The sequence below is a fragment of the Dasypus novemcinctus genome, chromosome 18 (genome assembly GCF_030445035.2).
Source record: "Dasypus novemcinctus isolate mDasNov1 chromosome 18, mDasNov1.1.hap2, whole genome shotgun sequence".
Taxonomy (NCBI): Eukaryota; Metazoa; Chordata; class Mammalia; order Cingulata; family Dasypodidae; genus Dasypus; species Dasypus novemcinctus.
The window spans coordinates 50,871,198-50,898,761 of record NC_080690.1 but is presented as its reverse complement, the minus strand read 5'-3'; the positions used below and the strand labels follow the sequence as shown (position 1 = coordinate 50,898,761).

The 27,564-nt window shown below is 41.9% G+C and overlaps 1 protein-coding gene across 4 annotated transcripts in view; it reads left to right on the top strand.

Moving 5' to 3' along the window:
- The window catches only part of ANKRD27 (ankyrin repeat domain 27), a 76,746-nt gene that overhangs the window by 44,560 nt on the left and 4,622 nt on the right, over nucleotides 1-27,564 (top strand). For all 4 annotated transcript variants that reach the window (XM_058280113.2, XM_058280111.2, XM_058280112.2 and 1 more), the window contains 5 exons: nucleotides 5,695-5,739; nucleotides 7,992-8,114; nucleotides 25,370-25,567; nucleotides 26,423-26,542; nucleotides 27,365-27,526. In XM_058280113.2, the coding sequence (XP_058136096.1) occupies nucleotides 5,695-5,739; nucleotides 7,992-8,114; nucleotides 25,370-25,567; nucleotides 26,423-26,542; nucleotides 27,365-27,526 (648 nt within the window). The remainder of the gene's footprint in view (nucleotides 1-5,694; nucleotides 5,740-7,991; nucleotides 8,115-25,369; nucleotides 25,568-26,422; nucleotides 26,543-27,364; nucleotides 27,527-27,564) is intronic.

Here is a 27,564-nt window from a genome sequence, read left to right as displayed (position 1 = left end):
GGCTTGTGGGGAGCTGCCCGTTACCAGGACAGGCACATCTCTGCGTCCAGGATGGTTGACGCCCTCCTAATGGCCTTGAATGGCACTCACACTGCTGTCCACTCCTGCTTGCCCTCCCTGGTCCACTCCCTGAGCAGTCCTTTGCTGTGTGAATACAGTGTGTGTGCAAGTGGAGGGTGAGAGAGAGAAAGAATACTTTAAGAAAAGTACAAGTAAAGTTACCTCCAGGTCCACTGATTTAAGATCTTTTTTTTCAGTGTATGTATTTAAATGTTTTTATTTAAAAAAATTTATTGAAGTATATCACTCATAAATAAATATACAAACAATAACTGTACAGTAACAGTTGTGAACTTACAAAACAAACATACATGATATCATACAGGGCTCTCATACCTCACTCTACCACCAATATCTTGCATTGTTGTGAAACATTTTTAACCAATATTAAGGATCATCCTCAAAATATTACTACTAACCAAAGTATCTTACATTTGGTGTATTTTTTCACTAAACTAGCCTATTATTATTATTATTATTATTCTATTATATCATTCATACATGAACATACATAAACAATAAGTGTATAGTAAAAGCTTGTGAAGCAAACATGCATAACATCATACAGGGATCCCATACATCAACCCACCACCAACACCTTGCATTGATGTGAGATATTTGTTACAAATTATGAAAGAATATTATCAAAATCTTACTACTAACTATAGTCCTTATCTTACATTTGGTGTATTTTTCCCCCAACCCTACCCTATTATTATTTGTTAAATATACTTCTATGACAGAAGTTGTAAACTTATAAAACAGTCATGCACAAGTGCAGAATTCCCAAACAACACTCCTCTATCAACACACCACACTGTGGTGGAATATTTGTTACAGGTTATGAGATAATATCATCAGACTATTGCCAGGTTCATAGCGTACATTTGGCACACTTTTTCCATACCTCCCCCATTACCAACACAATACATCTTTGGCATAGATGCATGAATATTGTATTATTACTGTTAACCACAGTCCAGAGGTCACTCCAGTTGTATTTTTCTCATGCTTCTCCACATTACCACCACCCTGCAATAGTGATGTACATCTGCTCTAGCTCACAAAGGACACTCTTGCATCTTTACCATCAACTACAATTCTCATCCACCCCTGGGTTTACTGTGTTATTCAGTCCCTAGATTATTGTCTAGCTTTCTTTCAGTTGGCATTACATTGCTAGACAACCCTTTTCAGTCACATTCCCATTTATAAACCAGCTGTTTCTCACTCTAATGTGTTACCATCAGCTCTACATTTCCACACTTTTACAGTAAAGTTAATTAAAACGTCTATATACATTAAACATCAGTAGTCAGTCTCAGTCCTCCTCTTATTTCCTTTAAGAATCCACCACCTACCACCAGGTTTTTAGATATTTTCTTACATTTTCTTCTAGAAGCTTTATGATTCTTGCTTTTATATATAGGTTTTTGATCTATTTTGAGTTAATTTTTGTATAAAGTGTGAAGATAGGGGTCCTTTTTCCTTCTTTTGACTTTGGATGTCCAGTTCTCTCAGTGTGATTTGTTGAGTGGACTGTTTTGCCCAAGCTGGGTGGGTTTGACAGGTTTGTCAAAAATCACTTGACCATAGATGTGAAGATCTATTTCTGAACCATCAGTTCAGTTCCATTGCTCTATGTGTCTGTCTTTATGCCAGTACCATGCTGCTTTTGCAACTGTAGCTAGGTAATAATGATTTAAAGTCTGGAAGTGAGAGTCCTCCAGCTTCGCTTTTCCTTTTTAAGATATTTCTGGCTATTCAGGACCCTTTCCCCTTCCAAATAAATTGGGTAATTGTATTTTCCATTTATTTAAAAAATGCTGGTGGAATTTTTATGAGGATTGCATTGAATCTGTTTATCAATTTGAATAGAATTTGACACCTTAATGATATTTAGCCTTCCAATCTGTGAGCATGGAATGCTCTTCCAATTATTAGGTCTTTAAATTTCTTTTAACAATGACTTGTAGTTATCTGAATACAAGTGCTTTACATCATTGGTTAAGTTTATTCCAAAATATTTTGGTTTTATCTGTCATATTTTTATTTTCACCACTCTTTTGACACTTTCAGTTACTTTTATGATGTAATTTTCATTTCTAGACTCTTCAAAGCCTCTCTCTCCTATCTTTTCAGATTGTAGCACACCCGTTAGTATTTCCTGTAAAGCCAGTCTCTGTTACAAACTCTTTCAGTTTCTGTTTATCTGTAAATATTCTAAATTCACCCTCATTTTTGAAAAACAAACTTGCTGGATATAACATTCTTGGCTGAAAGTTTTTCTCTTGTAGTATCTTAAATATGTCATACAATATGTCTTCTTGCCTCCATGGTTTCTGATGAGAAATTGGCACTTAATCTTATTGGGTATCCTTTATATGTTATGTATTGCTTTTCTCTTGCTGGTCTCAGAAGTCTCTCTTTGTCTTTAGCGTTTGACATTCTGATTAGTATGTGTCTCGCAGTTGGTCTATTCTGATTTATTTGGAAGGGAGTACATTGTGCTTCTTGGACATAAGATATCTATGTCCTTCAATAAGGTTGGGAAATTTTCTACCATTCTTTTTTCAAATATTCCTTCTGCCCCTTTTCCCTTCTCTTCTCCTTTGGGACATGTATATTTGTACATCTTTTGCTTTCGTTTATTTCCCTGGGAACTTGTTCAATTTTTTCATTCTTTTCTTTAACCCTTCTTTTGTATATTTGCATTTCTTCAAGCTAACCAATTCTGCCTCCTCAAATCTGCTATTTTATGATTTCAGTGTATTTTTTTTTTTAATTTCTTTCCCCTTCCCCTCCACCCTGAGGTCTGCTCTCTGTGTCCATTCACTATGTGTACTTCTTTGTCCACTTGCATTCTTGTCAGCAGCATTAGGAATCTGTGTCTCTTTTTGTTGCGTATCTTACTGCGTCAGCTCTCCGTGTGTGCGGTGCCACTCCTGGGCAGGCTGCACTTTTATCGCATGGGGCGGCTCTCCTTGAGGGGCGCACTCCTTGTGCACGGGGCTCTCCTAGGTGGGGGACACCTGTGTGGTATGACACTCATTGCGTGCATTAGCACTGTGCATGGGCCAGCTTACTTCATGGGTCAGAAGGCCCTGGGTTTGAACCCTGGACCTTCTCTGTGGTAGGCAGATGCTCTATCAATTGAGCCAAATCTGCTTCCCCTAGTGTATTTTTCATTTCATTTATTGCACCTTTTATTCTTGTCAGATCTGCTATTTTTCTGTGTATGCTTTCAGATTCTTCTTTGTGCTCATCCAGTGTCTTCTTAATACCCTTAATCTCTCTAGCCATCTCATTGAATTTATTAAGGAGATTTGCATGAACATCTATGATTAGTTGTCTCAACTCTTTTATGTCATTTTGGAGGCTTATCTTGCTCCTTTAACTGGGCCATATCTTCCTGTTTCTTGGTGTGGACTGTAATTTTTTGTTGGTGTCTTGGCATCTGGTTTACTAGATTATTTATTCTCTGGGTGCAATTTCTCTCTTTAATTTAGGGCTCTCTTGCCCTTTCTCTCTTGCTGGTTGTATAGTAGAAGCCAAGGATGTAGTAGGTGCTGCAAGCTGTGGATGCTCAAGCTACCCTCTTTGCCCCAGGGACTGATTAAGCTTCTCCCAACTTTCTCCTTTGCCTGGGGTAGGGACAGAGCCACAGCTGTGTATAATAATCTAAGTCGTGCAGGCCTAGACTGTAGTTACCCAGAGAGACTGATGATGCTTCACCTCCCTTTCCCCCTACCTGGGGCAGTGATAGAGCTGCAGGTGTGGGCAGTAGTTTATGCCATGCCAGTCCAAAATGACCACAGTTGCCTCAGTAGACTTCTGACTATTCAGTCTGTGCCTGCTGAATGTACCTGCAGTTACTCTGAGAAGATGGTGCAGGGCTCACCAGCTTCCTCCCTCCTAGAGGTGGGGCTGAAGCCTAGGCTAGGGCTGCAGGCCGATCTGGGTGAAATTAGCTGGTCCCTATCAGCACTGTGATTTTCAGTCAATATTCCACTCATGCCAGGGGTGGAGTCAAAATGGCAGCTACCGGCCTCTTTCCTACTTGGACAGGTTCAAACTTTAGTCGTTCCTCAGGTTGTACTTTAGTCAGCAGTATTGACTGATCAGTAGCTGAATTCGGTGGCCAATGATATATTCCTCCCCTGTTTTTGGGAAATGGAACTTCCAGCTCCAGCCACAGAATAGTTCCTGAGTGGCTCGCACCACCCAAGTAGGATGATCACCATCCTCCACTGTGTGGCCTGTAGTTTGCTGGAGAGGCTGGCACAGGTCCCCCAAGTTTCCTCCGTGCCAGAGGTGGGGCTGGGGCTTAGGTTCCAGCTGCAATCTGAGCTGGATTGAAAGAAGCTGATTTGTACCAGGACTCTGTGTTTCTGTCAGCCTGGCTTCCCCTCGTGCCAGGAGCAGAGTTAAAATGGTGGCTACTGGCTTCTTTCCGACTTGGACAGATTGAAACTTTAGGTGTTGTTAGGATTATTTTAGCCCGCTGAATTTACTCATCAGTAGCTGAAGTTGGTGCCCAACTCTCTCTTCCTCCCCTGCTTCTGGGAAATGGAGCTTCCAATTCCAGCCGCAGAATAACTCCCAAGGTAACTTTTGTGCCAGTGGAGGATGGTCACTGGCCTCCGTGGCGGTGAGTGCTTTATTTACGAATCTCCTTGGCAGATGGGTGGTCTCTTTCCATTCTTTCAAATGTATTGTATTAAGCTCTTCTGGTCTCCTGGAGCCCCCAAACAGGTGCTTTAGATAGCTCTGGGTGATTGTAACTGCCCTGTAGCATGAGCTGACTCTAGGAGCAACTTACTCTGTTGCCATCTTGTTGGTTGTCTGATTTAAGATTATTTTATGAATTAAGGAGTTCTCTGTCCTTCACCTCCCACCCCATCCATAAGTGCCTGCTGTTGACAACTTGGTGTGTATCATTCTTCCTTCTCACAAAGGTATGTAGATGTTTATATGCACACACATTGCATTTTGTAAAGCTGATTTAGATCTTGTTTTTTTTTTCTTCTCACTTCTGTTGGAGCTTGTTCAGTGTCAGCACATGTAGATAAACCTCTTTCTTTACTTGAAGAGTAGACCATTGTGATGTAGCAAGACTCATTGGGTTGTTCCCCTGAACCCTCCCCTACCTGCCTAGTGTCCCTCTTCCCAACTACCCCTAAACTGTGACCTGTGCTTGGAGGGCCTAAAAAGCTTAGCTTGAGGCACAACCATAGTAAAAAAAGCTAAGGGACGGGCTCCAAAGTCTTAACAGAGACCTGGAATCTTTCTTGGGAGGGCATGTCCACCCTTGAAACTCCCCCAACACGTGGATGCTGTGAGCTGAGTGTGTGTAGTTCTCAGTCATAGGGGTGGTGACCACTCAGGGGGCACATGTGCCTCCAGGGACCATTTTATAGACCTTACATAGTAATGGATTCTGTGCACACTATCAACTTCCTAGGATATCTGTGCAGTTTTAGGAAAATGTTGGTTAGGTAGTAAGTGAGATGTCAACAGTCCAGAAATCAAGAGACAAATGAACGCTACTAGGTTTTCTGAATGTTACGTTTACTATTTGCATTTTATTATTATTAAAATAATTTTCCTAACATCTTTTTTCCTTTTATTAAGGTAGAAAAACTTCTAAGAGCTGTTGCTGATGGAGATCTAGAAATGGTAAGTTTTCAGAAGTGCATTTTTAAATGGCTTGCTCTCAGTTTAAAATCTCTACTCCTGTTTTTCTCGTCGCCCATTCAGTTGTGAGCTGCGTGGGTTCTGTTTTCAGTCTCATAATGAGGTGTTACATTTAGTGAATATTGATAATGGCAGTGTTCCCCTAAGTTATAAGGACGGTGGACATGAGGCCCTGCAATGAGCCTGGCCCCTTCCTTCTAGCCACTCACCCCAGGAGGAGGCTGAGACCTGGGCAGGCAGAAAAGCCCCTGTCCGGGGCTCAGAGTGTGTGCTTGGAGTCTGGCACCAGCCAGGGCACAAGGCAAGAAGCCCGGTTTTAAGGAAGCACAGGGTGGGAGAAGGGGCCTCTGCTGAGGTAGTGGAGAGCTGTGCCACCTGAGCCGGGGGGAGGGCGAGGCTGCGAGGTGTAACGAGCAGATGCTGGGGGAGAGGGCGGGCTGCTCTGGGCTGACCTCTGAGGAGAAAGTTCTGGCCTGAAGCTTTCGGGTGAGAGGCCTCTCTCCCAATGAGGTCATTGGACAGCACAGACAGCCTGCGTCAGATTCCCACCGGCAGGCTCTTCTGGCCTGTCTTTGGCTGCCTCTATGAGCCACTTTTAAAGAAGGAGGAATTAGGAGCTCCGAATAAATCCTATTATGAGGGAGCTTTACAGTGATGTGTGTTTCAAGGGTGCTTTTCACTGATGGTTGCGTTTGAAGTGGTGGTTAGAAACCACTGGATCTGTTAACAGCCTCCGGGATATTAAGAATCCAGATGCAGTTATCCGTGTATCAGCCTCTGCCCAGAGGCCACTGTTTACCCAGCAGAATGGCAGCGGTTACTCCTGGGGAAAGGGGTGCCTGCGTTTGGTTGCTGTTGCTTTGTTCCTGAGGCAGCCCTAGGCAGACCCAGCGTGCTGGCGGAAAGAACGGGGCTTCTTTAGGCACCACTTCTTCAGAGCCAGTGGTGACCCATTGAATAGTCTGTGTGGAAAATGTCCTGAATACCTGCTCATCTTCCTGCTGGGGGCAAGGAGGGGGCTGAGGCCACTCCTGCAGAAGGTGAACAGAGACAAACTGCCCAGGGCCCTGGGGTCGCCAACCAGACTCCTCTACCCACATACGTGGCAGTCACCCCCGCCTCCAGGGCACAGCCCCCAGCCTGTTCTCCTCATGAGGAGCTGCCTTTAGCCTGTCACAGCTACCGGGAGGCGGGGCTGGGGGGCTGAGTCTTGGCCTTTGGTGTTTACGCACTGAGGGCTGGATTGTCCAGGTGTGGCCAGGACCTGGGGAAGAGAGATGGAGGTGGGGGTTCTTCCTGGAGCCCTCATCACTCCTTCCAGGTGTGTACCTACTTCATATACTCAGAGCCAGGCCTGAAGTAGATTTACCTTGTTTCCTTTTTGCAAATTTAATATTCTAGAAAATCACCTTCCTAGAACGTATGTAAATAAATTCTTTTATTAATAAACGCTCTCACCTCTGGGCCAGTGCATTCTAGTGGGAAGAACAATGGCACGAGAGAGGCAGCCTGCATTTCAGTTCTGTTGACCACTTTTGAGTTGTTTTGCCTAGAACAAGTGGTTGATCTCTGTGAGAACATCTGCTTTCATTTCTTTAGGATAAATGTCCAAAAGTGCAATTGGTATGTCATATGGTAATTGCATATGTAGGTAAGCATGGAGGGGTCTGGAGCTGCCTTCCTGGGGATTGAAAGCACACAATTAGTCATAATGTAGGAGAAAGTACTCAGTAGGTGCCCCAGGAGCAGGTGTTTTTGTATTTGTATTTTCAGGAGCAGGGTTTTAGGGCAGGCATCCTGAAGCAGCATCAGTCTGCCCCCTTTTAAAATAGAAGAAAAGAGTCTCCAACAAGCTGCAGAAAGGTTAGCCTAACCTCTCAGCATTAAAAGGGTTTAGATGATTAGGTGCCTCTCTCCCACACGGGTTCAGTTCCTGGTGCCTCCTACAAGGAAGAGGAGCACACAACGAACAGATACAGTGAGGGAGTGGGGAGAACTAAATAAATAAACCTTTTTTAAAAAAATAAAAGACTTTAGAAAGGCTTGGGCACAGGTGCACCCTGGGCTCTTCATGAAGGAGCAGAAGTCATTTACAAATGATTTTGGTGGTTGAGGACGTGTAGGTCCTGACTTGTGTATGTGTGTGTGTGTGTGTATGTATGTTTGTAAGATACTGTACTTATAAAGGAGCTGAGGCTGTGCTTCAAGTTCCGATTTCTCCTTACGGTCACCAGGTACGTTACCTTTTGGAGTGGACAGAGGAGGACCTGGATGAAGTGGAGGATGTTGTCAGCACAGTGGATCTTGAATTCTGTCATCCCTTGTGCCAGTGTCCAAAATGTGCTCCAGCTCAAAAGGTTTGGCTCTGCTTCTGTTGGGGTCAGGGAGAGAGAGCAAATTCTTTTCTTTCCCCTTAGGAAAGTTCTCTGCTTCTCAGCCAGATAATTACTGAGTGGCCAGTAGTAGGCATCCCCTGAGATATGGGGGGAGGCACTAGCTCAGGGTGGCAGAAGCTACCTCTAGTGAGAGATCAGGCTTGGCCTGCTTGCTCTCTGAATGGGCAGGCTGTCGTGCTCCTTGGCCGCTGTCTGGGCTCCACGTTACCTGGCAGGAGCTTATGAATAGACCCACCCAAGGATGCGCTCCTCTGCAAGAGGACCTCCCTCCAAGTACAGGGAGAGCCCTTGCACCCTTTGTCCCGCTTCCTCCAGTGGCTTCATCTTGCACAACTGTAGTATAGTATCACAACCAGATGTTGATATTGGTATAATCCATATATCTAAGTCATATTTCCCCAGCTTTACTTGTACTCATTTTGTGTGTGTGTATATTTAGTTGTATACAGTTTCATCATGTGAGGTTTGTGTATCCATCACCACATTCAAGATACAGAACAGTTATATCACCACTAAAATTAAGAATCACTCTCATTGCCCTTTTATAATAACCATGTCCTTGTCTCCCTAACTCATGGCTATCACTTATCTGTTATCTTTCTGTAATTTTGCCATTTCAAAAATGTTATATAAATGTAACCATACAGTATATAACCTTTTGGGATTGACTTTGTTCACCTGGCATGATTCCAGGTTGTTGCATGTAATCAGTAGTTCCTTTGTATTGCTAAGTAGTCTTCTTTGGTATGGATATACCACAGTTTAACCATTCACCTGTTGAAGGACATGTGAGGTGGTTTGTGGTTTGGAGATATTCTGAATAAAACCACAGTGAACATCTGTGAACAGATTTTTGTAAGAACATATGTTTCCATTTCTTAAGGATAAATGTCCAAGAGTGCAATTGCTGTATCTTATGGTAATTGCATGTTTAGTTTACAAGAAACTTCCAAACTGTTTTCCAGAGTGGTTTCACCATTTTACACCTCTCCTAGCAATGTATGAGCAATCTATTTCTCAGCATCCTCACTAGTGGTTGGTGTTGTCACTATTTTTAAAAAATAGACTTTATTTTTTAGAGCAGTTTTGGGTTCACAGAAAAGTTGCACAGAAAATACAGAGAGTTCCCATATACCCCCCACTACCCTGCACATAGTTTCCTCTATTATTAACTCTTGTGGTACATTTGTTAGAATTGATGAACAATATTGGTACCTTATAGATTTATTTTTTTTAAATTTATTCCCCCCCACACACCCAGTTGTCTGTTCTCTGTGTCCATTTGCCATGTATTCTTCTTTTTTTCTGCTTCTGTTGTTGTCAGTGGCATGGGAATCTGTGTTTCTTTTTTCTGTTGTTGCGTCATCTTGCTGTGTCAGCTCTCCGTGTGGGCGGCACCATTCCTGGGCAGGCTGCACTTTCTTTCGGCGGCTCTCCTTACGGGGCGCACTCCTTGTGCGTGGGGCTTCCCTATGCAGGGGACACCCCTGCATGGCACGTGCCTCAGCACTGCACATGGGCCAGCTCCACACCAGTCAAGGAGGCCCGGGGTTTGAACTGCAAACCTCCCATGTGATAGACCAACGCCCTATCCACTGGGCCAAGTCTGCTTCCCGGTACGTTATAACCAATGTCCATAGTTTACACTAGGATTCACTCTATGTCCTATGATCTTTGGGTTTTGATAAATGTATAATGTCATGTATCCACCATTATAGTGTATCATACAGAATAGTATCACTGTCCTAAAAATGTCCTGTGCCCCACCTATTCATCCCTTCCCTTTTCCCTTAATCCCTGATGACCAGTGATTTTTTTACTCTCTGAATGAGTCAGCCAAAGGGGTGCTGATGCAAAGTACCAGAAATCTGTTGGTTTTTATGAAGGGTATTTATTTGGTATAGAAGCTTACAGTCACAAGGCCATAAAGCATAAGTTACTTCCCTCACCAAAATCTGTTGCCATGTTTTGGAGCAAGATGGCTACCGGTCTCTGCGAGGGTTCAGCCTTCCTCTTCCTCCTAAGGCTCCGTGCTTCCAGCTTCTTCCGATCTCAGCTGTAGGCTGGCATAGGGCTCATCTTCCCGGGGCTCATTTCTTTCTGGGCTCAGCTGCTCTGTTTTCACCTGTAGGCCATCAGGCTCATCTCTCTTCCCGGGGCTGCAGGATCCTCTGTGTGTCTTCTCTGTGTGTCTACGTCCATGTCCTTGATTGAGCCTCCATTTATTTAGTCTACACCTGTAGGCTAGCTGTAGGTGGGAACTCAAACCAAGTCACTCTTATGATGTGGTCAAATAAAAGCTCTAGGGAAACGGACTTTGGCCCAGTGGTTAGGGCGTCCGTCTACCATATGGGAGGTCCGCGGTTCAAACCCCGGGCCTCCTTGACCCGTGTGGAGCTGGCCATGCGCAGTGCTGATGCGCGCAAGGAGTGCCGTGCCACGCAAGGGTGTCCCCCGCGTGGGGGAGCCCCACGCGCAAGGAGTGCGCCCGTGAGGAAAGCCGCCCAGCTTGAAAAGAAAGAGCAGCCTGCCCAGGAATGGCGCCGCCCACACTTCCCGTGCCGCTGACGACAACAGAAGCGGACAAAGAAACAAGACGCAGCAAATAGACACCAAGAACAGACAACCAGGGGAGGGGGGGAAATTAAATAAATAAATAAATCTTTAAAAAAAAAAAAAAATAAAAAAAAAAAATAAAAGCTCTAATCTTGATTTAATAAAGTAAAAGTGAAACCTCTGAGTCTAATACAATCTAATATACCCAGAGGAACAGACCAGTTTGCAAACACAGTCCAGTATCTATTTTTGGAATTCATAAACAATACCAAGCTGCCACACTGTCTCTATAATTTTGCCTATTTCAGAATGTCATATACTTGGAATCATACAGTATGTAGTGTTTTTAAAATTATTTTTTATTTTTCTTATCCCCCACCCCCACCCCCATTGTCTGCTCTGTGTCCATTCACTGTGTGTTCTTCTGTGTCTGTTGTATTCTCATTAGGCAGCTCTGGGAACCCATGGAACCTTCTGGAGTGGGAGAGAGGTGATCATTCTCTTGCTCCACCTCAGCTCCCTGGTTTACTGTGTCTCATATTATCTCTTCTCTGTGTCTCTTTTTTGTTGTGTAATCTTGCTGTATCAGCTCTCTGTATGGGCTGCACAACTCCTGTGTGGTCTGTCTTCCTGTGTGGGGCTGCTCTCCTTGAAAGGGGGCCACTTTTTATGCAGGCGGCAGCCCTGGGGTGATACCCCTTGTGTGTGGCAGCATTCCACATTGGCCAGCTCACCACACAGGCCAGGAGGCCCTGGGTATTGAACCCTGGACCTCCTATATGGTAGGTGGAAGCTCTACCTGTTGAGCCATGTCTGCTTCCCAAGTATGTAGTGTTTTTAGACTGGTTTCTTTTTTATTTTATTTTTTATTTTTATTTTTATTTTTTATTTTTTTAATTTTTTTTTATTTTTATTTTTAATTATTATTATTTTTTTTTAAATTACATTATGAAAAATATGAGGTCCCGTTCAACCCCACCGCCCCCGCCCCCCACTCCCCCCACAGCAACACTCTCTCCCATCATCATGACACATCCATTGCACCTGGTAAGTTCATCTCTGAGCATCACTGCACCCCATAGTCAATGGTCCACATCATAGCCCAGACTCTCTCACGTTCCATCCAGTGGGCCCTGGGGGGATCTATAATGTCCCATAATTGTCCGTGAAGCACTATCCAGGACAACTCCACGTCCCGAAAACGCCTCCACATCTCATCTCTTCCTCCCGTTCCCCACACCCAGCAGCCACCATGGCTACCGTTCCCACACCCATTCCACATTTTCTCTGTGGACATTGGATTGGTTGTGTCCATTGCACATCTATGTCAAGTGAGGGCTTAGATTCCATATGGGTACTGGATGCACTCCTCCCGCTTCCAGTTGTAGACACTCTAGGCTCCATGTTGTGGTGGTTGACCTTCTTCAACTCCATGTTAGCTGAGTGGAGTAAGTCCAATAAATCAAAGTGTAGGAGCTGAAGTCTGTTGAGGCTCTGGGCCTGGGTGTCATATTATCAGTCCAGAGATTCAAATCCCCTACATATATCTTAAACCCAGCACCAACTACAATTCCAATAAAGTAGCATGCAAGTCTTGTGAAAAGAGATCCCCTCTGAGTCCAATTCCATCACGCAGAAACACCAGGTCCAAAGAAGGGCTATCTGTCATGGCAGTGAACCCCTTCTGCCATGACCATAGAACCCGTGGGTCTCTTTATCCCTCAAAAGAACCAATACCTGGGGTTGTATCTACCTTATCTGTCTCTTAGACTCTGTTCAGTTGTACATAGGGGTGTTCCTTCTGACAACCTCCAGACTCTTTTTTAGAGACTCACAGCCTTATCTCATTTCTCCTTTCCATTTCCCCCTTACAGTAGGTCAAACAGCTTCCTGAAGTCATGTTATTATATGTAGACAGGTATATTCTGCTGTTCCGCATTGAATCTTTAATTCAAGGTCATTTTCTAGTTGCTTCTTCAGCTGGTATGTGGTAGTGATCCCTCGGTGCCAGGGAGGCTCATCCCCGGGTGTCATGTCCCACACTGGGGGGAATGCATCGCATCTACACGCTGAGTTTGGCTGTGAGAGTGGCCACATTTGAGTAACATGCAGGCTGTCAGGAGGAAACCCCCAGGCACAATGCTACTCTAGGCCTTGTTCTTATTGCAGGTGCATAGGCTCAAAAGTGTAGCCATTAGTATCAAGAGCCCACTGTTGGGCCCTCCTTCCTTCCTGGTTCTTGCCGTTGCACCTGGAGGATTGCCGCTGCTCTCCCAGGGCCCACAACAGTGACCCCCCGGCCAGGAGCCCAGTACCCCCCAGCTGTTGTTTTTGTTTCCACTATGAGTATATATAGACATTACCATATACCCTGGGCATATGCCCTGTATAACTCCCTGTCAACCATATATATCCTGTCAATAATATCCCATATCAGTATTCCTACGCTGCCATTGTTGAACCACTCTGTGATCCAAAACTTCCTGTAAAGTGAATCCCAACATAATGTCAGCTTCAGAAGAGTCTTAGATCACTGAAATTCATATATACAATATACAGTATTTCCCCAGATCCACCATAAAACCTTTTCCCTTGCACAGCAATAATCTTTTAACTTATTCATATCATATTTCCTGAAACTGATGTACAGATTCCAACACTATAGTTTTCAAACAAGGTGACATTTGTGCTTACTATGTGGTCCATATTTTAGGCTGTACAGTTTTCTAAATTTGTTAGTTATCCTATGTTTTGTCTTATGGTTTTCATTATTAGTCTGTTGTCCCCTATATGTTTTTGGTGTAATATTAGCTGTTTTATATTCATCCTCGTGTACTCTCACATAACTCCTCTTTTGCCCCCTTATTTACCTTTGTTCCATCCATTCCACATCCATTTTCCCCTCCCCTTAGGGCCCACAACGCCTGCCAATCTAATACCCTGGGAGCCGTCCTTTCTCACGAGAGATACAGTTCTCTCTATTCGACGGCATTAGTCTTCCCCAGGATATGGGTCCACCCCACCCAATGGTAGAACCCACCTTGGCAAAATGAGCCTTCAGCTATTCCCTCCGGAGTCCGTCACGCATCAGACCATACCCCCTGAGCGTCCTAACCAGGTAACCCTCCTACTTATACTTTGATAAGTTTTACTCAACATTTAGTTCTCAACGAACTTCTGACACTCTCCCATATTCATATGTTGCCCCTCCCTCCCACCTATTTCTTGGACAATATTACCCCTCTTCCCATCCCCAGCCCCCCTCAAACCCAGAAAACCCCACCCGAAGGTAACCCCTTGCCCCCATTTTGTCCCTTCTTTGTGCTCATACTTAGCGCCAGCTCATCACAGATTCCACCCCTGCAGACATTAACTCACATCCTTCCTCCACCCCCCGATTTCCTGTAAGCCACTTTTCCAGACTCTAGCTCTCTGAGGCAGTTAACTTATTTCATATCATTGAGGTCATATAGTATTTGTCCTTCAATGCCTGGGTTGCTTCACTCAACATAAGATTCTCAAGGTTCATCCATGTTATCACGTGCGATTGTAGTGTATTGGTTCTTACAGCTGAGTAGTATTCCATTGTGTGTATATACCACATTTTCTTGATCCACTCATCTGTTGATGGACTTTTGGATTGATTCCAACTTTTGGCGATGGTGAACAATGCTGCTATGAACATTGGTGTACATATATCGGTTTGTGTCCTTGTTTTCAGATCTGATGGGTATATACCCAGCAGTGGTATTGCTGGGTCTTATGGCAAATCTATGGATAATTTTTTGAGAAACCGCCAAACTGTCCTCCAGAATGGTTGGATCCTTCTGCATTCCCACCAGCAATGGATGAGTGTTCCCCTTTCTTCACATCCTCTCCAGCATTTGTATTCTACTGTTTTTTTCATGGCTGCCAATCTTATGGGAATAAGATGGTATCTCATTGTGGTTTTGATTTGCATTTCCCTGATAGCTAGAGATTTGGAGCATTTTTTCATGTGCTTTTTAGCCATTTGTATTTCTTCTTTGGAGAAGTGTCTGTTTAAGTCTTTTTCCCATTTTTTAAATGGGTTGTTTATCTTTTTGTTTTCAAGATATATGAGTTCTTTATATATGCAAGTTATAAGTCTCTTATCAGATATATGGTTGCCAAATATTTTCTCCCATTGTGTGGGTTACCTTTTTACTTTCTTGACAAACTCCTTTGAGGTGCAGAAGGCTTTAATTCTGAGGTAGTCCCATTTATCTATTTGTTCTTTCGCTGCTCGTGCTTTTGGTGTGATATTCATGAAGCCATTTCCTATTACAAGGTCCTGTAGATGTTTCCCTACACTGCTTTCTAAGGTCTTTATGGTCTTGGCTCTTATATTTAGGTCTTTGATCCATCTTGAGTTGAAATTTGTATAAGGTGTGAGATGGTAATCCTCTTTCATTCTTCTACATATGGCTATCCAGTTCTCCAGGCACCATTTGTTGAATAGGCCATTCTCTCCCAGTTGAGAGGGTTTGGTGGCTTTATCGAATATTATATGGCTATATACATGAGGTTCTATATCTGAACTTTCAATTCGATTCCATTGGTCTGTGTGTCTCTCCTTATGCCAGTACCATGCTGTTTTCACTACTGTAGCTTTGTAGTATGTTTTGAAGTCAGGAAGTGTGATTCCTCCTATTTCGTTTTTCTTTTTCAATATGTCTTTGTCTATTCGGGGTCTCTTTCTATTCCAAATAAATTTCATAGTTAGTTTTTCTAGTTCCTTAAAGAATGCTGTGTTGATTTTTATTGGGATTGCATTGAATGTGTAGATCAGTTTTGGTAGGATAGACATCTTAATAATATTCCGTCTTCCTATCCATGAACAGGGAATATTCTTCCATTTATTTAGGTCTTCTTTGATTTCCTTGAACAATCTTGTATAGTTCTCGATGTATAAGTTTTTTACCTCTTTAAATTTATTCCTAAGTATTTGATTTTTTTATTTACTATTGTGAATGGTATTTGTTTCTTGATTTCCTCCTGATCTTGCTCATTATTGGTGTACAGAAATGCTACTGAATTTTGCGCATTGATCTTATAACCTGCGACTTTGCTAAACTCATTTATGAGTTCTAGGAGCTTTGTTGTAGATCTCTCAGGGTTTTCTATATATAGGATCATGTCATCTGCAAATAATGAAATTTTGACTTCTTCCCTTCCAATCTGAATGCCTTTTATATCTGGTTCTTGTCTCAGTGCTCGAACAAGTACTTCCAAGACAATGTTAAATAGGAGCGGAGACAATGGGCATCCTTGTCTTGTTCCTGAATTTAGAGGGAAGGATTTCAGGATTTTGCCATTGTAAACAATGTTGGCTTTCGGTTTTTCATATATACTCTTTATCATGTTCAGAAAGTTTCCTTGTATTCTGATCTTTTGGAGTGTTTTTATCAGGAAGGGGTGCTGTATTTTGTCAAATGCCTTTTCTGCATCTATAGATATAATCATGTGGTTTTTTTCTCTCAATCTGTTTATATGGTCTACTACATTGATTGATTTTCTTATGTTGAACCATCCTTGCATACCTGGAATAAATCCCACTTGGTCATGGTGTATAATTCGTTTAATGTGTTGTTGAATACAATTAGCAAGTATTTTGTTAAGTATTTTTGCGTCTAGGTTCATTAGAGAAATTGGTCTGCAATTTTCCTTTCTTGTGGTGTCTTTGTTTGGCTTTGGTACTAGGGTAATGTTGGCATCATAGAAGGAATTAGGCAGTGTTCCTTCTGTTTCGATTTTTTGGAATAGTTTCAACAGGATTGGTGTTAGTTCTTTCCGGAATGTTTTGTAGAATTCACCTGTGAAGCCGTCTGGCCCTGGGCTCTTCTTAGTTGGGAGATTTTTAATGACTGATTCTATCTCTTTGCTTGTGATTGGTTTGTTAAGATCATCAATTTCTTCTTTCGTCAGTATGGGCTGCTTATGAGTTTCTAGGAATTTGTCCATTTCCTCTAAATTGTCATTTTTGTTGGAATATAGTTTTTCAAAGTATCCTCTTATGATAGTCTTTATTTCTGTGGGGTCAGTGGTGATATCACCTTTCTCATTTCTTTTTTTGTGTATTTGCATCTTTTCTCTTTTTTTCTTTGTTAGTCTCGCTAAAGGTTTGTCAATTTTGTTGATCTTCTCAAAAAACCAGCTCTTGGTCTTGTTTATTTTTTCAAGTGCTTTCTTATTTTCTATTTCATTTAGTTCTGCTCTTATCTTTGTTATTTCCTTCCTTCTTCTTCCTGTTGGGTTACTTTGTTGTTGTTTTTCTAATTCCGTCAAAAGTGCAGTTAGTTCTCCAATTTTTGCTCTTCTTTTTTGATATATGAATTTATGGCTATAAATTTCCCTCTCAGTACCGCTTTTGCTGCATCCCATAAATTTTGGTATGTTGTGTTATCATTATCATTTGTTTCAAGGTAGTCATTGATTTCTTTTGAGATTTCCTCTTTGACCCACTGTTTTTCTAAGAGTGTGCTGTTTAATTTCCAAATTGTCGTGTGGAGTCTGGGTCTCTGTCCCTTGCAAATTTCCAGCTTCACTCCACTGTGGTCAGAGATATTGTTTTGTATGATTTCGATCTTTCTGAATTCATTAAGCCTTTCTTTGTGGCCTAGCATATGGTCAGTCTTGGAGAATGTTCCATGTGCGCTTGAGAAAAACGTATATCCTGCTGTGTTTGGGTGTAATGATCTATATATGTCTATTAGATCCAGCTCTTCTAATATACTGTTCAAATGTTTTGTTTCTTTAGTGATTCTCTTTTGAGATGTTCTGTCCAGAGTTGATAGTGGTGTATTAAAATCCCCCACTATAATTGTAGATGCATCTATTCTTTCACTTAGTTTTTCCAGCGTTTGCCTCACATATTTAGAGGCGCCCTTGTTAGGAGCATAAATATTTATGATTGTTCAATCTTCTTGACAGATTGTCCCTTTCACTAAAATATAGTATCCTTCTTTGTCTCTCACAATTGTTTCGCATTTAAAGTCTATTTTGTCTGATATTAATATAGCTACTCCTGCCTTTTTTTGGTTGTTGTTTGCTTGTATGATTGTTTTCCAGCCATTCACTTTCAACCTCCGTGAGTCTCTGGGTCTAAGATGTGTCTCTTGTAGGCAGCATATAGATGGGTCGTATTTCCTTATCCAGTGTCCCAGTCTGAATCTTTTGATAGGTGAGTTTAGTCCGTTGACATTCAGTGTTATTATGTGTAGAGAGTTATTTATGGTAGCCATATTTTGGTTGGATTTGTGTTTGTTATATTTTGTTTGTATTATTTTATTTTCCCCTTCTATCTTTGTCTTTCTTGTTGCTTTTACACTCTCCTCCATCTCTGACTGTCCTGTTTTTTCCTTTCTTCCTACAGAACTCCCTTAAGAATTTCTTGAAGGGGAGGTTTCTTGTTGATATACTCTTTCAGTTTCTGTTTATCTGTGAATATTTTGAACTCTGCATCATTTTTGAATGCTAGTTTAGCTGGATAGAGTATTCTTGGTTGGAAATTTTTTTCCTTTAGTACCTTGACTATATCATACCACTGTCTTCTTGCCTCCATCGTTTCAGATGAGAAATCAGCACTTAATCTTATGGAGTTTCCCTTGTATGTGATGGTTTTCTTTTCTCTTGCTGCTTTTAGAATTTTTTCTTTGTCTTGAGCATTGGATAATTTGACAAGTATATGTCTTGGGGTGGACCTGTTGGGGTTTATGACCAGTGGAGTGCGCTGTGCTTCTTGGATTTGTACATCTGTCTCTTTCAGTAGATTTGGGAAGTTTTCATTCATTATTTCCTGCAACAGTCCTTCTGACCCCTTTCCCTTCTCTTCTCCTTCTGGAATGCCTATAATACGTATGTTTGAGCGTTTTGCGTTATCATTCAGGTCCCTAAGTCCTATCTGGATTTTTCCTACCTTTTTATTGACCACTTCTACTATCTGTTTGATTTCCAATGCACTGTCTTCCACATCACTAATTCTCTGCTCTGCCTCTTCTAGTCTGCTGATATTTGCTACAAGTGTATTTTTTATTTCTTGAATTGTGGTGTTCATTTCCATCATATCTGTTATTTTTTTGCGCATGTCTGCAATTTCCCCTCCAATTGTTGTCTTCATGCTGTTAACCTCTTTCATTACTTCATCAAATTTGTCGGTGATAAATGTTCTGAGATCTTTCATTGCTTGTGCGAAGTCCTGCCCCCCTTCCTGATTGGATTCAGCCATGTTTTCCTGATTACTGGTTTGGTTTGTAGATTTTTGTTGCTGTCTTTTCAACATTTTTTCTTGATGGGTTTAATCAGTTCCTTAGCTTCTTTGTCTAGTCTTGAAGATTAATTAGCTGTTGTTTTTGCGTAAGTGTTATATCTTCTCTTTGTCACTTTGTTCTTCTTATTCCAATTTCTTATTGCTAGTTAAGCTCACTTTAAAGGAAAGTATTAGTGCTGGGGAAAGGCAATTGTGTAAGGGAGGAAAAAGTGTGAAGTAGTATTGGTGATATATGTTAACAAAGCAACAATATGAGTTCTGGGAGGATGGAGGTTAGATCATGTAAATTGTGTAGAGTTATAGTAGTAGGAAAGTACCTATAATGAGGTAGACGACTGAATATGGGAGGAATGTGGTACGTACTAAGAGGCTATTGTTTTCGTGAGAGAGGGAAAGAGAAAAGAAAGGTAATAGTTTCAGGGACGAATACCAGATGGAAAACTAAACAAAGGTATTAGAAATTAAGAGTTAGACAGTTTGTGGATCAAAGAAAGGGAGATGGAATATAGGAGAGATAGAAGATGGTGGAGGATATCAAGTTGTAGGGGAAAGGGGATAGTGTAGATAGGTTAAATCTATTCACAGAGAAATGAGGCAGTGGAGGGTGAGGAAACCCAGCAAATGTGAGGTATTTCCTGTAGGACCTATTGTACTGTAAGATAAAATAGTATAAGAAGAATAATGGGGACAGGAAAGAGAGGATTAAAAAACAACAACAAAAAATAAAATAAAATTTAAAAAAAACAAAAAAAAAACAAAAAACAAAGAACAGAAACCCCGCTGCCAGGCTCGGCTGGGCTCGGCTGGGCTCAGCTGGGCTCCGGTCCCCCGCCCTCCGCGGCTCGGCTGGGCTTGGCTAGGCTCGGCTGGGCTCGGCTCCCCTGCCCGTCGCGGCTCGGCTGGGCTCGGCTTTCCCGCCCGCCGCGGCGCAGCTCGGCTCGGCTCTCCCGCCTGGCGCGGCGCGGCTGGGCTCGGCCAAGCTCGTCTGGGCTCGGCTCCCTCGCCCGCCGCAGCTCGGCTGGGCTCGGCTGGGCCCGGCTGGGCTCGGCTTCCCTGGCCGCCGCCCGCCGGGGCTCGGCCCGGTGCTAGCTGCCTTGGCTCTGCCTACCCAAGGAGGGAATCCCCCACACGTAGCTGGGATCTCAGTGTATATTTCACAGATGGATCCTCTCTGTTACCTTCCCTCCAAATCGATGTCCAAACACCTTGGGACCAGGAAAAGTCCCGAAACAGCCCGGTCCCAAAGAGTCTCCGAAGCCTCCCAGCCGATTCCCTCCAGGAGCTAGTAACCGGGAAGTTCACTCAGCCGCCATCTTGCCTCCTCCCCCCTAGACTGGTTTCTTTCACTTTGCAATCTGTGCTTCAGGTTTCTCCATGTTTGTGTGTGTGTGTTTGTGTGTAGCTTGATAGTGCATTTCTTTTTATTGCTGAATAATATTCCATTGTATGTATGTACCACAGTTTGTTTAGTCACTTACCTTTGAAGGATATCTTAATAGCTTCCAGTTTTGGGCAATTATGAATTATGGATATAGCTGCTGTAAATAATTGTGTGCATGTATTTGTGTGGACATAGGTTTTCATCTCATTTGGATAAATACCCACGAGCATGATTGCTGGAATATGTTAACTAAGATTATGTTTAGCTTTGTAAGCAAGTGCCACACTGCCTTCCAAAGTGGCCATACCATTTTGCATTTCCATCACCAATGTGTAAAAGTTCCTCTTGCTCCACATACTTCTGAGCATTTGGTATTGTGATTAAAAAAAAAAAAAAGCCATTCTAATAGTTGTATAGTGCTATCTCTTTGTTTCAATTTGCAATTCCCTAATTGCATGATATTATCTTTTCACATGCTTCTTTGTATATACTCTTCAGTGAAATATCTGTTCATCTTTTTCCATTTTCTGATTTGTTTCTTTACTTTTGAGTTTTGAGAGTTCTTTATATATTCTAGATACTAGTTCTTAGACTTTTCCAACAAGTATTATTGCAAATATTTTCTTTCAGTCTGTGGCTTTCTTTTCATCCTCCTCATATGGGCTTTCTAGGAGCAGAAGTTCAAAATTTTGATGAAGTCCATTTTATCAGTTTTTCCTTTGATGGATTGTGCTTTTGGTATAGGTCTAAGGACTCTGCCTAGCCCTAGATTCTGAAGATATCTCATATGTTTCTTACTACTAAAAGTTTTATAGCTGTACGTTATACAGTTAAGTCTGTGATCCATTTTAGTTAATTTTATACAAGGTGTGAGATTTGGTCAGGGCATATAATTCTTTTTATACATTGTTTTTAAGTTCTTCTGATTTGATGATAGGAAATAGCTGGAGCCCAAATTTAATGATAGAAGTGGGTGATGAAGGTAATGGTTTTTTAGATACTTATTTTTGGTCATAAGGGCATTACTCTGATGTACTGGCACTGACAGTCTTCTGCATCCGCTCAGTGGTCTGTGATGGCCATTTCTGAGGTGCTCAGAGCTGCCCCAAGCACTGCAGGTTGGGAAGTCACTCCAGGTGACTCTTTCTTGAAGAAGAAAGTGTTTGTTTACAAACACTATACATACATGTTAACTGGCATATGTATGTATAGATGTTTTCTAGAGACAAACAAAAATGTTCTTCTATGTACAAATTTATTATATATTATATATTAGGCTATTAAATATGCATAATTTAAAAATTTTAATCTAATCTGTTTATCCACTTTTTTTACCAAAATGGCACCATACTATACAGATTAGTAATCTCTGACCCATTATCTATAGAAAAATTTCCTAGTGTTCCACAATGGGGGACACTTGCCTGGAGCTGAACTGTTTGTCTGGGTTACATTCCATCCTTACCACTTGTTAGCTCTGGAACCTTGGGCAAATTATATCTCCATGCCTCAGTTTTCTAATCTAAAAATTGGGGGATATTTCATGTGGCGGTTAATAATTGTAATAATAATAGGTAAAAGTATAACTAATTTGTTAGCTAATTAGAGATGGGCATATACCACACTAAGAATTAATTTGACAATACAAAACACGGGCTTTCTTTGTATTGCAAGATGTTACCACATTATTTTTAAAATAAAACATTTTATTTATTTTTTATTCAAATCAGTATATTTATTAAAATCTATTAATTATAGGAATTGTGAACAACTTTTATTAGTAGTCTTGTAACTTAATATACTCTGGTAGTACCTTAGTTTAAAAAGGTTCACCATGGCTTACTCTAATCCAAGGGTATGGAAATTGACTACGTTTTGCATTCACATGTAGCCTTTCAGCTGCAAGAGTAATATTTACATTGGGAATGTGCAACTCTTGTTCTGTCCCAGTGCTGGTGGATGCCTGTAGTCCAAAAAATGCTTATCCCTAGGTGGGCTGCTAGGAAAATAGAGATGCCAAAGGCAAATGATGTCTCAGAGGAGCATGCTGTGAAGTAGCAGAGGCCCCCAAGGCAAGTCAGTGACTGCTCGGCTAGAGATGGTTCCTGTGCATCTGTTTTTGATCTTTTTGTTGATTCCTACTCTCTTTACTTGTCTACCTCACCATTCACTGGTTGTAACAAAAAATTAAATTACATATTAAAATATCTGTTGAATTTATTGGATAAAGTCTTATGCTCCCTGATCTCTTTAAAGCACCTAACTTTTACATTTTTATAATTTCTTGAAAAGACACAAAAACTAAATGCTTCTTGGCCATTTATCCCAATTAAATGAGCACTCCCCCACACTCAGCCCATTCTCTTCAGGCCCAGTGGTGTGTCTAGAGATTAGTTTTTTAAAATAAGTTTATTGATGTATAATTAACACACTGTCAACTGTGCTTGTGTTTTTTGTGGTTTTTTTTCGTTTTGTTTTTTGTTTTAGGTCCTGGGGCTGGGTATTGAACCTGGGACCACTGAGCCACATCAGCTCCCCTAAGTTGGTTTTTTCATTTGTTTGCTTGCTGTCTGTTTTTTTGTTTTGTTTTGTTTTTAGGAGGCATCGGGAACCAAACCTGGAACCTCCCATGTGGGAAGCAGGCACTCAACCATTTGAGCCACTTCTGTTCCTGTTTTGGTTAGTTTTGACAGATGTGTAAACCACTGTTGTCCATGCCTCCTTCCAGCCCCTCTCCTGGGCAACCAGTGATCAGCTTTCTGTCATTATAGATTAGTTTACATTTTCTAGAATTTTATGTAAATGGAATAATCCAGTACATATTCTTTTGTTTCTGGCTTTCACTCAGCATGTTTTGAAGATCTCTGTTTACATCAGTAGCTTGTGCATTTTATTGCTGACTAGTTTTTCATAGTGTAGACACATCATTCATTCACATATTACTGGACCTTTGAGTTAGTTTCCAGTTTTTGGCTTTGTGGACAAAGCTACTGTGATCATTTGTGTACAAGTCTTTGTATGAGTACATTTTCTTGGGTAAATACCAAGGATGTAACTCCTTGTTTATACACTAAGTATTGATTTAGCTTTATACAGAAACTGCTAGTTTTTCAAAGTGTTTGTACCATTTTATGTTCCCACCAGCAGCATATGAGAGTTTTACTTGTTCCATATCCTTGTCACCACTTGGAATTTTGACTTTCAAATTTTAGCCATTCCAGTTATTGTGCAGTGTTATTTCATTGTGTGTTTTTCTTTCTTCTTTATTTGTTTTTTGTTTTTGTGGGTTTGTGTTTTTTTTGAAATATAATACTTGCAGTAAAATTCACCTTTTAGGGGAAATATTAGGCTGTATATACGTTACTAGAATAAAAATTTTAAAAAGAAAAGGAAAAATATAAGGAACTCTAGAGCACAGTGAACTCTAAGTTAAATCATGCAGGGAAGCGGACTCGGCCCAGTCAGTGGATAGGGTGTCCGTCTACCACATGGGAGGTCTGCGGTTCAAACCCCGGGCCTCCTTGATCCGTGTGGAACTGACCCACGCACAGTGCTGATGCGTGCAAGGAGTGCCGTGCCACGCAGGGGTGTCCCCGTATAGGGGAGCCGCACGCACAAGGAGTGTGCCCCGTAAGGAGAGCCACCTAGTGCGAAATAAAGTGCAGCCTGCCCAGGAATGGTGCCACACACATGGAGAGCTGATACAACAAGATGATGCAACAAAAAGAAACACAGATTCCCGTGCTGCTGACAACAACAGAAGTGGATCAAAAGAAGAACACGCAGCAAATGGACACAGAGAACAGACAACTGGGGCGGGGGCGGGGGCTGGGGGGGGGTGGAAGGGGAGAGAAATAAATAAAATCTTAAAAAAAAAAAATAGTACAAGTATAAAAATGTACTTTCATCAATTGTAACAAATATACCACACCAATGCAAGGTGTTAATAATACAGTAGTATATGGGAATCCTGTATTTTATGCATGATTTTTCTGTAAATCCACACTTCTCTAAAAATATATAAATTTACCTTTTAATTTGGTGCCCAGTTTGATGAGTTTTGACAATTGCATAGTCATGTAACCACCACCACAGTCAAGATAGAAAAATACCTCCATTACTCAAAAATATTCCTGCCTACCCCTTTGTATTAAATCCCTTCTCCTAATTCCCCAGCACTTGGCAACCATTCATCTGTTTTCTGTCCCTTTGGTATGGCCATTTCTGGTTTTGATTTTCATTTCTCTGATCACAGTGATGTTGAGCATCTTTTTATGTGCTTATGTACAATCTACCTGTCCGTCTTTTCTGACAAGTCTGTTTAAATCTTTTTTTTTTTTTTAAATGTGACTATCTTATTACTGAGTTGTAAAAGAGTTTCAGTTTGGTTTTAAAAACATATTGAAATACTTCTCTGATTTTATGGCTGCTTTTTTCATTTTCTTAACTGTGTCTTTCAAAGAGCAGACATTTTAAATTTTCATTAAGTCCAGTTTATCAGTTTTTGCCTTTGTGGTTTGTGCTTTTGTATGTTTTCTAAGAAACATGTGTTTACTCCAATATTATATTTCCTTCTAGAAGTTTCATAGTTATACCTTTTTTGATTAGGTCACTGATGCATTTTGATTAATGTATTTAGTGTGGGATGAGTTGATGTGCCATTTAAAAAATATATAGATGCCCACTTGTTCCAGCACCGTTGGTTGAACAGTCTTCCCTTTCCCCATTCAGTTAGCATAATAGGATATCATTTTAGGGGACTTGCTTTATTAAAAATGGAATTCTAAATGTTGATCAAGGAAGTCAATCTTCTGCCATATCATACCTTCCTCCTAAAGCTGTAAGAATTCACCAGTGGGTAATCTGATTCTCGATCCAGTTGTGGTCCCATGTTCTGCACAAGGGATATGGGGTTCAGATGGCTTCGGTGCCCTCAGCCTGATGTGCTTAAACAGTAAGGACATTTCCCTTGCCATCTTCTGCACTTCCTAGAGGCTGGCCAAGATCCCAGCCAGTGGGCTTGGAGTGAACGTGACCAGCCAGGATGGCTCCTCCCCACTACATGTTGCTGCGCTGCACGGTCGAGCCGACCTCATTCCTCTCCTACTGAAGCACGGCGCCAGTGCAGGGGCCAGAAACGCAAACCAAGCCGTCCCGCTGCACCTGGCTTGCCAGAAGGGCCACTTCCAGGTACGGGTTTTGTCTCCTGGGCAGAGTGTAGTCGGGTGCTTGGTTTTGGTTAAAATATCACTTAGCGGGAGTACTGTAGAACCGTGGGTTTGGTGGCTAGCTTGGAGGTCTGGTCAATTTCCTTCCCATTATCCGGATCATACATGGCAGAACCACTTGGCAGAGGCACACAGCTCTATGGGGCTCTTCTCCATCCCCAGCTAGTCTAGGTGGCTTCGAGGCTGGTGCTCCGGCTCTGACCCCAGCAACAGCTGTCCCTGGTGCTGGGTGCTGGCCATCGAGGGCTCCACCCACGGTCCCCTGACCATCTGTACATTCCCATAGCCCTTGCTCGTGCCAGTTTAGTACCACCCTCTAGGAGGGGTCGAAGGGGCACCTGTGGGAAGACTTGACTTTTTTTTTTTTTTTGCTTGTTCACTGCCTTGTTTAAAGTCCTGTTTTATTTTTTGAAAATTATCTCTCTTTTTTTTATTTTTCCTTTTCCTTTTCCAATTTTCCTGCAAGCTTTTAAAAGACAGGGACCGTATTTCAGGTGTTTCATTTCTCCCATAGCACCTGGCATAGTGCTTCCAGCATAAGTTTCCTAATCTGTAAAATTGGAGTAATAATTCCTTCTCTCCTAAGAGTGGACAAAAAGACCACATACGAAATCCATTGCCTAGTGCACTGCCCACTCATGGTAGGTCCCCAGCTAATGTTACCCCCCTTGAGTTGGTCTCTTTTCTCTCGAGGGTGAGATGTGTATCTGAGGAGCCTTCTAAATAAAATTAGGGGAAAAGTCTAAAGAATATCAAATTAGAGGATTTTTCCCTGCACATTTTAATTAAGGCTACACATTTTTCTTCTCTGGGCTAGGTGGTGAAGTATCTATTAGATTTTAATGCAAAACCCAACAAAAAGGATCTAAGTGGGAATACTCCCCTCATCTACGCCTGTTCCAGCGGCCACCATGAAATTGCTGCTCTGCTGCTCCAGGTAGGGCTCCTCAGAGCGCAGGCGCTGCCTGGGAGAAGTGCGGGGCATTCCATGCCCTGCTGCAGGTCGCGCTGCTATGTGCTCTGGATTACTCTAGGAGAGTCACCTCGGCCATTGTCGCCTTGGCTGCCAGCAGGCCTCCCATCAGTCACAGTTCTCTGGGGGGAGGAGCTTTGCCCCCACACTTCTGCCTGAAACGGTCTCAGGGTCTGTGCCGAGTCAGGGATGCAGAGGGACGAGTCTCAGACGCGCTTTTGGTGAAGGTGTGGCTCTTGCCTCATTTAGCATGGACAGGAGCATTGCATTGTTACCTTCTAGGTCACTGCTATTCTTTTTCTTCTTGTGATAAAGGTTATACGTGTTAATTGTAGAAGAGAAAAATATAATAAAGCAGGGGAAAAAAACATCTTGCCCAGAACCCGCCTACTCAGAGCTTATTTTAGTGGACTTTTAAAAAATGTGTATAGTTTAGATCAGTATTGTTTTCTGTCTTGCTTTTTTTCATTTAACACAGAAAAGTGTTTATTAAAATCTTGATTTTTAATGGTCACATAACTGTGGATGTACCCTAGTTTGTTTTCTAACCATTTCTGCTCTGTACATTTAGATAAGTTTTATTTTTTCTATGATGATAAATGTGGTAAGGAAAGTATTTGTACATCATTTTTCCCAGTATTTCTTCTACCCCCAACATTTTATTCTAAAAATTTTCAGACTTGAAAAAATGTTGAAGGCATTTTCTAGTGACCACCTCTCACCCACAGTGAGATCCTGCCCTTCACGCTGCTGGGGATCTCTCGTGATTGTGGTGTTTCTTTCCAGCATGGGGCCGCTGTCAATGTTTCCAACAATAAGGGCAACACGGCGCTGCACGAGGCTGTGATAGAGAAGCACGTCTTTGTGGTCGAGCTGCTTCTGCTTCACGGGGCATCAGTTCATGTCTTGAACAAGAGGCAGTGCAAAGCCATAGACTGTGCAGAACAGGTGAGAGGAGAGGGCTCCCTTGCAGCTCCCTTTGATTC